A 13495-nucleotide genomic window follows, 5' to 3' on the forward strand; every position below is an offset into this window, starting at 1 on the left:
GCCCACAGATGGCAGGCTGAAACATGGCACTGCCTCTTAAATACATGAACACAGACCCGTAGCCGTTTCAATGGGGAACCAATCCCTCTTGCAATTACCAATTGACAAGCTGCTTGGCTAGAGGGATTTGGGCCTTTGCCTGGATTCTGCTGTAACCATTTTTTTTTTTTTGTTAGGATTTGTTTTAGCGAGTGGGTATGCATGGTTGTACTTGCATTTTCTTTATCTGATGCAGGTGACTCAGCAGCACCTCAGAGCTAGCATAACACCCATGCGCCCTGAGATATACGCACAAAAAGACAATTCAGCAAGTCATCAGCAGTGCTGCTAATAATAACAGCACACAGATGAAAACAGTGTGGTTAGATCTGGGTCACGTAAGGCTTTGCATATTTAGCACAACACTGACAAGGACAGCTGTTAAATGTTGAAGAAGGTAATGGCTTCTTAAAAGCTAAAATTTAGATATATATATTTTTCCCTTTGCTCCCACCGGATCACCTAAGATGACTCCACAAATTAGCACCTAAACCATAGCAGCAAAACCTTTTCTAATTCATTAAATAGATTTCAAAGCGATGAACGTCACACCAAATATAAAGAGTCAGTCTAATCTATAATGTCTAAAAGTTTATGTCCTAAGTAGTCGTTGAGGACATAAAAAAATGTATGGTTTGCATCCTGTTCACGTAGCATTGAATGTTTTTGTTATTGTGAAAGGCAGAAAGTTTCCAGTAGGTGGTTTTCAGCAGGTCAGGATTCTCTCTCACACACGCTCACAGTCATCGCTCGTACTCACAGGAGGTTTTCGTACAGCCACAGGATGGAAAAAAAGAATCAAGTCGCTCTTTGCGTCGCAACCAGGGAATCCCCTTTTGTGTCCAGCTCGATTGGAAAGAACCGTTAATCTGCGTAAAGTGTGAAAACCATGCCGCAGCTGTTTGCTGATCATGATTCAACATTATGCAGCCTTTTGTAAAGTGAAGTGATAACGGTCGCTGCACTGCCACAAACTCGGCAGAGGATGTGAAGGCTTCAAGTTAGCATCTGTCACTTCTGTTGCCATAACATGCACGTAACATGGTGGTTTCCTCTGTTCAGTTGGGCTGTTTTTCCTAAGAAGGTGCAGCTGTATTATTTCAAGGATGTTATCTGTGCTTTTGTACCTATCAGGTAAAAGAGAACAGAAAGATAGGAAAAGTGAAGCTCGGAGCGGATTGTAATAAAACCAGGCTGTAGCATCGCTGGTGTCGACGATCCCCGCTACATCTTCACTCGGTCTTGTGGCATTTTATTTACAACAGAGTCAGTCAAACGGATCACATTTTCACCCTCCAGGCCGACGCTGCTAAAGCGGCACCGTGCAGCAGGAAACGCGAGCAGCTGCACACCTTTTCTCCCTGTCCCCAGGGTGAAGGTAGAGAGCTTTGTCATGTGCCTGCATCTTATGTCACCCACACGGCTTGGCTCAACATAAAGGCTATGAATGTCATCAAGACGTGATCTCCCTCAGGTTATATTTAATATCATCGTCTTTATAGTGGAAAAAAGGCTGCGTTTCAGCTCCTGCTGCCTTCACTAGTCTGGCATGAAAACAACACACTGGCCTGGGTTGACTGTTTTTCCACCTTTCACTTGCAAAGTGACTCTTTACTTTCAGTGTTATCTTCCCTGTGTTGCTAGGTGGCAACTCACTTTACACAAAGCCTACAATGATACCCTGTAGCTCCTATTTATTAGAGGAGCAGTGTGATAACTATGTCATTTCATTGAGTTATTTGCTATGTGATGTCTCTATTGGTAAGCTTTTATTGGTTATTCCTGTTTCTTGTTGTGGGTTTGTTTTTAAATGCTTTTATGACTTTCAGTACACTTTCTTGGTAACTTCAGCCCTCTTTAGAGTTGTGACTTTTTGTGACAGATTTCCAACTGGGAAAATTCTCATGATGACTCGGAAAGCCAAGTCATAAAGTATGCAATGTGGCTGAAATATTGAAATATTTGGCTGAATTTGTCACACCCATGTTCCTACTTAAGAGTGCGCAAACACACTGATCAGAAGAACCTCCCAAAGTTAAACGGTACTACTTTTAAAGCCTACACTGATTAGCCAGCCTCTTTCATTGCTAACAAATGCTAATTTCTGTCTAATAGGAGCCATATTTCATGTAGGCAGTTTGGATTTTATACTAGCTTATGCTTCTTTGACTACACCATTAATAGCAGCCATTAAAAGTTAGATCAAAGCTTCAACGTTGCCTTTTGTCCTACAGTCAAATCACAGGAAACCCAGATATTTCTAGCTTGAGTTGCTCAGTATGTAACCGCCTTCACACCAAAATATCACCGAGAGTTGCGCGCTGCTAACCTGATTTTTTTATTTTTTTTGTTTTGTTTTGTTTTTTCGTCAGTATTGTGTCAAGCAAAATGCCTGCTCAGCAGAGGTGCAGAGGTTAAGAGACAAGTATAAATCGAAATCGGGTATATGTGACGGTTTTGCTTCCCTCTGTGCACGAGGCGAGTTAAGCATTAACCAGCGAGAGCGTTTTCATGCTCTCTCACCCTGCGGTCAGTTACCTCAGGAGTCAGCTGAATGCATCTAAACGAAACGAAACAAAGGTGAAGCCGCCCTCTTCTCTTCAGGTTAAACAAGAGTCCTTTTCTTTATTTCTATATCTTACCTCGTCCCTGTGTGTCTCTGACTCACAGCAGACTTTCACAAACAAATGCACTCACTACATGAGTCATTCTTATCTACTTTCTTTTCACGGAGGAACAACCAGTGGCTGCAAATAAAGTGTTTTTAATAGTGTCAAGTTTTATACTGTATATGTCATATCACACTCGAATCACTCACAACTGATTTGTTATTTTGGAAGCAAGTCCTGTGACAACCTGCAAGAATCACATGGGGCATTCATAGCTTTAAAGGATCGACAGCATTAGAGAACCCAACTTTAAAGCTCCACTTTTCCTTTTTGATCAGCATTTAATCTTCCTAGAGCCCAATTTGAGGTCTTTAGCTGTCTAAAACCAAAGATATTCAAATTTTCAGCTGTCAAAAAAAAATTTGGAGCCTACAAATGTTTGACATCTTGATTGACGATTTGCTTGAATGTTAATCAGCTGTCAAAATCGTTTTTGTCAAATCGGCTGCTGTGCTTGTTCACCACTAGCCAAGCTCACTGCTCCTTTTGGATTTTTTTTTTCTTGCACTACTTGCAGCACAAATCGTGTGATCATTTACTAACCATCTGATGAGGCAGTTTGCTCTTTCAGCGTAGGGGCAGCTGTGTTGTACTAAAGCCTTGGCTGCTCCCCACCTCCTGCCTCATAGCTGACCTCATCCCTATGTGATGGCTCTGCAATGTCAGTCAGGCTCAGGGACCAAACCTATCTATTCACGTGTATTGATATTGCAATGACCTGAAGGACAGCAAGCCGCAGATTACCTCACCGGTAACACTAGCTGTATTGTGCTGAATTTTGCATGGTCACATTGACCTGGTTACTTCTTCATTATTCATGGGAATGGGAGGAAGGCAGCAAAATGAATACACAAGCATGCATCTATGTATGCCTATCTAAAAGATGGAGTCGGGGAGAGATTTAAAAAAGCATCGGGTTGAAAAGACAGTGAGGTTGATACTTTTGGCTTCACTTCTTGAAACATAAGAGCCATGTAACCTATGTTGCTTGTGCGTTCATGCCTGTGCGTGCATGCGTGTGTGAACTCAATCAGTCCTCGGGCAGAAAAGGGTGCGGGAGTAATCCAGCACAGGAGACATAAAACCCCAACCATTAGTGGACCAGCTCACATAACCCAAGCACTGGCAGCTGACAGACATGCGTAAACACATGGCACTGCTTTGCCATATTCAGCGTGGCTTCGGCATTCAGCACCTCTTCCCCCATTTCCACCACCACAGGCCTCCTTCTTTCTGTCACTACACTTGGGCGGCTCACAAATATTTGCCATGGGGCTCTGTAAGCTCTCAGAAGTCAGGATTAATGGTGGTGTGTGCCTCACACCCAGGGCCTGACAAAGAGTCCCCATCTGGAGTTCCAAGCCGTGACTGAGGAACACAGGCAGCACACAGAGCCCGGTCAAGGCGGCCGGTGGGGGGGGGGTCTATAGGCACCACTCCATAAATGAGCAGGACTCCAGGGCAGTTCTGATGAATGAAGGGGCGTCTCTGTCTTTTGATGGAATTGGGTGGAAAGGAGGTCCTCCGTGTGAGCTTGGGCCTAGTGCCACACCAAATGGATCACATTTCCACTACCAGCTGATTAAACAACCAAATCTGCATCCATCACTGGGCCTTGATCCAAACAATGGCAGCAGCCAGTGTTGAAGCTAAAGCCTTGCCCGTCTTGACCAAGTCCACAGCTTTCCCACAATTTAGGAAATCGTGTGGAAACAGGATTATGGGTAGGGTAATTTTGGACATTGGCCCGTGACCTTTTGATGTAGGGTACTTTATATGGGAAAAAATGTAAACATCATTTCTGTGTGCGTGCTGTAAATACAATAACCCTTTCTGTGCAGTCCATCCAATTACAAATGTAGAACAAGACTGTGCACAAGTCTGAGGTAAACCATTTTCAGCACCTTAGCATTAGTTCATTTGCTAATTTGTCCTAAATGCAGAGTAACGATTAAGCTAATGAGAATGTCAGGGGAATACTGCAAGTGTCTCTTGCACTGGTGCCTCTAAATGTCTTAACAAAAATTTGAGGTCAATGTAGTCAAGGGGCCACAGAGCCACGAGATTAGCACAGCTGAACAGCAAGTTTGGAGAAATCGGTCTGTTACCATGTGTGGAAGTAATGTGTTTTGTTACAGCCTCACAGATTAACAGTATATTACGATTTGATCCTAACCTTGATACAAAACAGCACTATAATTGTGGTGTAGTAGCCTGCACATATGATAGAAAGGTGTGGTTATGGAGCCACTGTTACCCTGAAATACCTTCAAATCAACTAATATGTTGGGCAAAGGATGACGACTGTGGATGTACTCTGGATGTAGTCAAAGACATTCAGAGGGTAGGTATGCTTTGGAAAGGGTGCGATTGAGGCAGATGATACACTGTAAACACTGTAAGGGGAGCAACCAAAAGAACTAAAAATACAATGCTGTTAAACAAGCTCTTAACAGAACCAGAGTTACCACACAGGATGACAGTTTTGATAACAAACTTTCTTTTTCGTTTCAGTTGTGTTTTGTTGTGTTTTTTTTGTTTTGTTTTTATCCCCCCACATAATGCATTCAGCATTGTTAATCCACTCGACTGCGTCAAACTGCTAGTCCTTGTTTACCATCCCTTTTGTGCCCAAGATTTCCTTCGTTCTGCGATACAGGTCCTCAAACCTGTGCATTTGCTTCTCCTCCCTCAGGCCCATTGATGAGAGGCACCCGACGGTGACGGCTGACGGCACTGTAGACAACCTGGCCCAGGCAGTGGACATGATCCTCAGTCAGAGGGGGCACTGAACACCAGGCAGTGGACACTGAACTCTAGCTGATCAGCAGTACCATTAAAAAGTAGCTTCTGAAAGTTTTCTTTGTTATGGAAGTTAAATTAATTAGCCCATGGCCTCTATAAACTGTTAACAGCCAACTGTATTGTCACACATGGGAAAGACTCCCATCTGTTGCTCTGCGAAGTGTGACACAAACTGGAATGAAGTTTGCAGAACAATTATCCCATCTGCAAGAGATAGTGTTGAGCATGCTTGAGCTGTACTGTGTATTTGTCAGTACATGATTGGCATAGATAAGATACCTCAAGATGACACGAGTGTGCCGTAACCAGCTGCTGACTGACAGTTAAAAGGCGAGAGAAATGCAGTGTTCAAGTTCCCACAGTCAAATTCTCCGAAGAGCTGCTGTACTCACAGTTTGCACTAAACATTTGCTGCACTTTAACGCAGAGTAATTGTTGTGCGTCATGTGATGAAAACGGAGAACGTGCACAACCCATACAGAGCTGCAGGAAATATTTGATTTTTTTTCTTTGATTGTTATAAAGAAAGATCATTTTCGAGTCTGTGTGAAAATGTGTGGAATCTCCATCAGTTTGGAAATTTGTCTGAGTCATTGTCAGAGAAAAGCTCAAGGTCTTAAAGCACTTGGGGAAAATTCAGCCTTGGCTCAGGTTTAAACTGGAATTCATATCGGAGAGGCTTTTGTTTTACAATAATAAATCGCTGGAAATGGGAAGTGAGCTGGTCTAAGAGATGATAAATGCAACCACTGCTGAATGCGATAAATTATGCTGATGCTTGGGCTCATGTGTCTCTCTGTGTAAACAAAAATGAAACCGACACTCCATCAGATTGAAGAACCACAGATCTTCAACTGCTTATCTTTATTTACTTGACTTTAAGCGGCCTTTTACTGGAGACGGTCCTGTCATAGCTTCTCTGTCAAAAGCCACTCATTACACACGGTATCCACACCGAGGGTTAATAAAACGACCGTGGCCAAAAAAACAAAAGAAAAAAAGATTGGTTATTGGGCTTCAGTGTCACAGCTGGATAGTTGAGATCTTTGGAAATGGAGCGTAAAACAAATGATTCTCAATCGTTGCCCCCAAGGTTCCACTGTACCAAATAAATTCGACAAGGAAAAAAAAAGCTCGTTTTCAAGTGATACATTGAAGTCTCTTAGGTTTATTTCACCATTAGCAGACACAAGCTTGAGTATGTCTGGGCATTCAGAGGTAATGAAATGTTATGCAGTAGTATGAAACTGCAGCTTGACTGGTTGTACCACTCCTATTTGCAATTCAGGAATAAATGTTAATGTACGCAGAAAAGCACTAGCAGCTGGTACCCAGTTTTCTAACAGCCTGCACATTGTTTGACCCTGTGTTTTGTCCATTATGTTACTGCCTGCTGGACTCGTATTGAACTATTAAACATGCATTTGAATACTCTCGAATGAATTCACTTGGCTTTAACTAGGTTATTTTTCCAGTTAAGGGAAGTGAAGTATCTGAGGGATCTAGGCCACAGTTTACAACACACACATACACCCCTTTTGGCAGGTTCACCATCACTAGGTCTTAAACTCAAACACACACATGACCCAGAGCTGGATGATTGTTAACCTCACCTCTCAGGCCAGCCTGAGATTAGCCACCCGTTTGACATAAGTTACAAATTAGCGACAGTTTACCTATCGTGGCTGTCTGCACTGGTAAACAGCGATATACTGTATTCCTAATGGGGTGCAGTACATTGATTCTTTTCCTGTCGCTGCACAGCAAGATTGCTTTCAGATAATAGAGGTGACCTCATTTTGGGAGACATGTCTGGGCATGTAGAGTAGGATTTCACTGTCATGGGACAAATTGATAGACTGGCAAATCCTTGTCTCACCAAAGCTGTTATGGAGATTAACATGTAAAGGTGATTGCTATGTCAGTTTGTCACCTTTGGGCCTTTTTGGTATTGCATTGTGTTCAGTACGTTAAAATAACTGTATTGTCTTGTACTTCAATTTATGCTAGAAATGAAATAAAATACGCAAGATACACTGCTGTGCAAAAATTTTGAGCCACCCCTTATTTCGGTATATTTTGCGATGAAATTTTGAAATGGCTGCTGGGATTTATTTGCAGTGTTTTTTGGATCATTTTGATGCTGAATAATGAAACTGTTTCTAATCAAATTCTATCCAGATGGTATTATATGGTGGATCAAAATCTGCATTCATAATTCCATCAATTTTGACAAGATGTCCAACATCCCTGACTGAAATGCATCCAAACCCTGACAGAGTCTCCACAGTGTTTCACAGATGGCCATAGGCACTAACTGTTGTACGTCTCGCCTGACCTTTTCGTACATACTGCTAACGATTTGAAACAAATATTTCAAATTTGGATTCATTACTCCATAACTGATTTGCAAAGATGTTTTTTCTGCCACCGATTTTTCAGTCCAGTTCTTGTGTAATTTGGCATACCTCTGCCTCTCCCCTATTTTCCTTCCTAACTTTCCTTCCTTTTTGCTAGATTTATTTTTCCTGTTTCTTAGTCGTGACCTAAAAAACTTAGCAGAAAAGTTTTTTTAAGCCTCCCACTTTTTCTTTTGTCCTCCACTTCTTCAGCTGTTAAAAGACACACCACACCTTGTTGGTGCAAAAATACTATCTATGCCTGTCAAACAGTTATTAGGGGCATTTCTTTCTAGATTCATCTGTTTTTGTGACAGGCTGCTAGTAACAAAGTGACTAAAGATACAATTTAAATTTGTTCTTTGCTAATTTTTCAGTTATGTGACGATGCAACACTGGTTTATCCTTTGAGCTAGGTGCTTTTTAAATGCTTGAATGATTCACAGGTAGTGTTAAGTGACTTAACAAATAGGAAAACTCCTATTTCCTCCATTTGCTTAAATGTAAATAAAAGCTGAGAAATATTTTTTTCCACAATGATGCCTCTTGTACATCATCTTATTATCTTTTGGGAGACGCCTGTGTCATTTCCAGTCAAAAAATAACTGGCTAGTTGAATAAAAGTAACTTTAAGTCAATATATATATATATATATATATATGCACAGAGAATTGAATCTGGAATTTCCCCTGTACCTACATAGAGATCTCCACTAAGGGGCTACATTAGGTTAAACTGATTAGAATTCAGTGTCCGAAGTTCAGAGTCACAGTGACACTCCATCTGTGCCAATCCTGTGAATGCAATATTTCAGGAATACCTGGAATAGGAGAGATTGTGACCATGTTTCACAAGTGATCAGTTATATGATACTAACCTTTGTTTTCCACCTATTCAGAGTTTTGACTACTCATGTGTCGAGACCGGATATCAAATACAACTTGTCAAAGTGGCAGAAGAATTCCCTTTTATAGCCTTTTCTGCATTTTACCTGTAAATGTCATTTCCCGTTTAGTGCACTTGATTCAAGGCAGAGTTCATTACATGTCTGTCTTGAAGTATCATCTTCTCTGGTCATAGCAGAATATGATTACGACCACAAGAGTATCCTCACCCCTCCCGCCCTCCTCTCCTACAACCTCAGCTCATTGAGCTGATGATCTCATTTTCATCTTATGTTGACGGACACCTTAGAGATGCAAATCCCTTTAACATGAGTCTGAGGATCAAGAACAGAATGTGGCTGTATGCTGAAAGTATCCTGCCACTTTCTGGCATTCAGTACTAACATTCTTGTGAGGGTTATGATTTCAACAATGTTTGCGTTTGCAACAGAATCCCAGTCAAAGTTTTGATACTTTTTTCTATTTGTTGAAATTATTTTAATGTAAATCGAACTTATGGTCAGATACTTTTATAAGTGATTTTCCCCAGCTCATTACACACACACTGTGCATATTTGCAGAGTGCTCCCTGCTGCAGTGTGTCTCTCAGACTATATTCACATACACTACATTTCTATGTCATCTATTTGGGTTAGGCTCCTCTTACACAGCGTGCACACAGCCGCTTTTGTAACGCACCTGCAGTTACCCACCTTAACAACTGCCAGCTGTGTGCTACCTTGAACTTTCATCTCTGCTCATTCGGTTCTTCCTGTTTGACAGGAAATGGAGGGTCAGCTGACCAGACAACGTCGCACACCTGCAGCTCTAAATGCACCATTATCCACAGAAACGTGCACTTGTTTTTACAGCAGCCAGTTATTTATCCCCTCCCTTCTGCGTGTAGCAAGCTGGTCTAAAAGAGGCCTCTTGATTTTGCTCGCCAAGACACGCGGTTTCCCCACATTTCATCACTCTCCTTCCCTTGTGGGCAGCTGTGCCAACAGCTCTTGGTGGTGCAGGAGGGATTTGAAACGTCTGAAGATGTTAGGTCTGGAGCCAAACCCTAAATTTCCTCCCTCTCTGTGCTGTCCCCAACCCCACCCCAATTTTCTACCCAACAGTCTTCACAAGCAGCCTGTGAAGTGCTTCAGTTCAGACACTGAGCAGTCTGTACTCTGCTAATGTGGCTGCAGTCAGCACTGGCCCCTCCAGGGACGTGACCCCTGCCTACTTGCAACTAAAGCATCAGCAGGGCTTTACCTGCCCAGACACAAAGCATGCCATAATTATGGCTGTATGTCAGCACAGTGTAAACTATTTTGGAATGCAAAATGTCTGAATGTTTACAGGTGAGCCCACTTTTAGAAATGTGTGTCCGCTGGGGCTCTTTTCTGTGAAGGTGTCCATTAGTTAGTGACCAGAATAGACAGGATCAGAAATATGAATATATAACAAGGACAGCACAGGGTGAGCAGTTTGGAGACAAAGTTAGAGAGGCAACCCTGAGAGTTTTAACACATGAAGAGAAAAGATGGTAGATATATTGGGCAAAGGATGCTAAATATGCAGCTTCCAGGCAAGAGGAGAAAAGGACGACTGCAGAGAAGATTCATGGATGTAGTGACAGAGGACGTGCAGAGGGTTGGTGTTACAGAGGAGGATGCTAGGGGGACATGGAGGCAGAGCATCCATCAATTGGACTCAAGGAGGAACTAAGATTTTGACTTTTTTTATTTTAGAAATCAAGGTCACTCTAACCTTGCAAACACATTTTTCTATAACTCAAGAATTTCTACTAATTTATCTGGAATTTTACATCAATTCCAGATATATAGAATGTCGCAACTCAATTTAATTGTTCTGTCTGTTACTAAGTGCCACTGTAATGATTGTGTAGCTATTAGATACATGATAACCATCAACATTGTAGAAGTTGTACATAAAGCGACTATTATTGAATTTGTCTCATGTGAATACATGTTTAGCCATAAAAACTATTCTGCGTTCTGTTTTTCTTAGTGAACTAGGTATAGTTCAGAGCAAGTCCCCACAAAGCTTTAGAAAGAAAGTATAAATAACCTGTTCTATTCCTAGACCCTTGGTGTGGATGGGGAACAAGTCTCATTAATAGGCAAAACAGGTAAAAACTACAACTTTACTGGTCGGTGAGGTGAGGACTCACATTTTAGACCCTGCAGTCGTCTTGTGAAGTGACACTGGACTGAACTCAGAAGGTATTGACAAAAAAAAATAAGAATTTATGACTTTTCTGATTCATTCTTTGTGTAAGACCAGACGTCTGCTTTTAAGACACGACAATGAATACAGTTTTCCCCAGAAGTACTTCAGAGTGAATCCTGCAAAGTGTAGTCAACATGACCAGTCAGTAACTGGAGGTTTGAGCTGATATTTTGGTTTGACTTTTCAAAATTAAGCTCCTCGCAATTTTACTTAAACACACACACACAAACAAACAAAAAAAAAGCATTTGCTCTACTGGAAATGTTTTGTGGTTGGGTGGTACTGCTAAATTGCTTTTCACCTCTACCACATTTGAGCTGCCAAGCTGTGGTTGGCAACTAACCCGAGACTCCTGCCAATATTCGGCTCATTTCACATATGGTTTGACTTTTCCACCCGGAAAAATGGCGTAAAAAAAATTCTGTGAAGCACGCATCATATTTGAATATTAAATAAAATGATTTATTTATGTACATGTGGACAGAAAACTGTCAGCGCAACCCTTTCATAATAGAGAGGCAAACGAATGCGGTAAAAAGTGTGGGACGTCTGTTGTCTTAAAGCTGAAGTATGCCGTATGAAGTGAAGTGTCATTAACCTCCAAAAGCCCCTCAAAAGTGACCACCTTTCTCTTATGTGTGGTGGAGGGTTTTGAGCAAGTGTCATGCACCCCTCCTGCTGTATCTATCGTCTTGCTTCACTTCTGTCTCTCTACTGATTAAAGGCCGGGGGCCCTGAGTGTGTTGGGCTGCTGCACGGCACGTTTAAAAAGGCTCGTGTTTACCCTTTTCCTTCTCAACTCAGTACATGAGAAAGGTTTAGTGAGCTGTGTGTACCACTGGTGACTCTGAGCGTAAATATGGCCTCAAAGGTTTCTCGTGCAACAGCCACAACAAGTCAGCACTTTACAAGGCATTGCAGGCGACCTGCAGATATGCTTCGTTTGAAATTTGAGCCTTGAGTATAGCATGTCAAGCAATCTTCAAATTACTCAGCTAGTCTTTAATGAGGAGTCTTTCTTCCCTCAGTGGCACATCATTGCTTTCAAAGAATGACAAGCATCATTGCAAGTGTGAACAAACTTGCAGGAGGAGCGTGCGGCCGTCAGGGAGAAGTGAATCAAAAAATTTAACGACAGCATAAATTTTTGTAGATTTGCACAGGCACCAGAGATGGGGAGGGGAAACAGACAAACGGAGCAGCAGCAGCCCTGACACATGGCCCATATTCACAGCCGCCTCCCACGTCACTGTGCTCCTCAGAGAAAAAGCCCCTTTTGTTTCCCAAAGCAGGGAGGGAGGAAGGTCTCTGGGGTGAACCGTCGCTCAGCTCCACTACTCCACCCGCCATCAAAGGAAAAGAGAGAGAAAGAAAAAGGGACCGGACTTCCCAACTCTGCCTGGCGTCCTCCATACTTACTCGCCGCCTCAGCACACAAACACAGGCTCATCAGTAGTACCACTACTACGGTTGTGATTGTCTTTTCCTGCAACTTAATTGGGTCAGTCTGCATCGTTGCATTAAAGACGTCGCCAACAATGACCTTGCTGTCCTGTGCACTGCTGCTATTAATGAAAGAGGTCTTTCAGCTGCTTTACTTGAGCAAAAGTAACATTGCTAGTGTGTAACACTTATAAGATAGCAAAGAATCCCTGCATTAAAATGTACTGTGCAACTTTCCTCTGCAAAATATCCTTAAAATCATCAAAAGTAGATCTAGTTATGCACAATTATACCCCACAATCATGTAATATTATTATGTATTTGATTGTATTACCTTTTTTATCTTAAAATATCAGATATATTAATATAAAAGCATGTGCTAGTTTATGGAAAAAGTATTATATTTTCCCCAAATAAATAAAATCCAACATTCAAGTTAAGTTTAAGCATGAAAGTACTTTTATTCAGTGTATCTCGATGGCCTTCTACTGTGAAGATTTTAGTCTTTTTAAACTGATTTGTTCCAGCATTTGACTTAAGAGTTGTGTGATTTTGCCAATGACAAACTGCACCTTTTTTAGGACAACTTGTATTTTAAGATTACGCTGTTTAAATCCTGTGCATCACCTACACATGGTAGATTTTCACCAGCAAGGCATGGGTCAGTTTAGGCAGTTTGCACTAATTGCTCTCCTTGAGCAGTGCAGTGGTTAGTGGTTCATTGGCAGGCTGGTCCTTGTTGTGTATAATTTGCATGTTCTCTCTCCAGGTACTCTGGATTCTTCCCACAGCTCAAAAACGTGAATATTAACTTGCCAATTCTAAATTATCTGTGAATGTTAATGTCAGCATGAATGACTGCCTCTCTGTGTTAGCCCTGCAATAGACGGGCCACCTGTCCAGGGTGTAGCTCACCTCTCTTACACTACAACAGCTGGGTCAGACTCCAGCAACGCTGAATTGGATAAGTGGTTACGAGGCTGAATTTATGGCTCCCCCTCAGATGCCTCAG

The 13495-nt window shown here is 41.9% G+C and overlaps 1 protein-coding gene across 1 annotated transcript in view; it reads left to right on the forward strand.

Moving 5' to 3' along the window:
* Positions 1 to 7556, forward strand: part of lhpp (phospholysine phosphohistidine inorganic pyrophosphate phosphatase) — a 23379-nt gene extending 15823 nt beyond the window's left edge. The window contains exon 7 of the mRNA XM_005736477.1: positions 5404 to 7556. Coding sequence (XP_005736534.1) covers positions 5404 to 5500 — 97 coding nt within the window. The 3' untranslated portion in view covers positions 5501 to 7556. The remainder of the gene's footprint in view (positions 1 to 5403) is intronic.
* Positions 7557 to 13495: the final 5939 nt, after the last annotated feature.

Source organism: Pundamilia nyererei, unplaced genomic scaffold, assembly GCF_000239375.1.
Source record: "Pundamilia nyererei isolate P.nyererei 1_Seehausen unplaced genomic scaffold, PunNye1.0 scaffold00069, whole genome shotgun sequence".
Taxonomy (NCBI): domain Eukaryota; kingdom Metazoa; phylum Chordata; class Actinopteri; order Cichliformes; family Cichlidae; genus Pundamilia; species Pundamilia nyererei.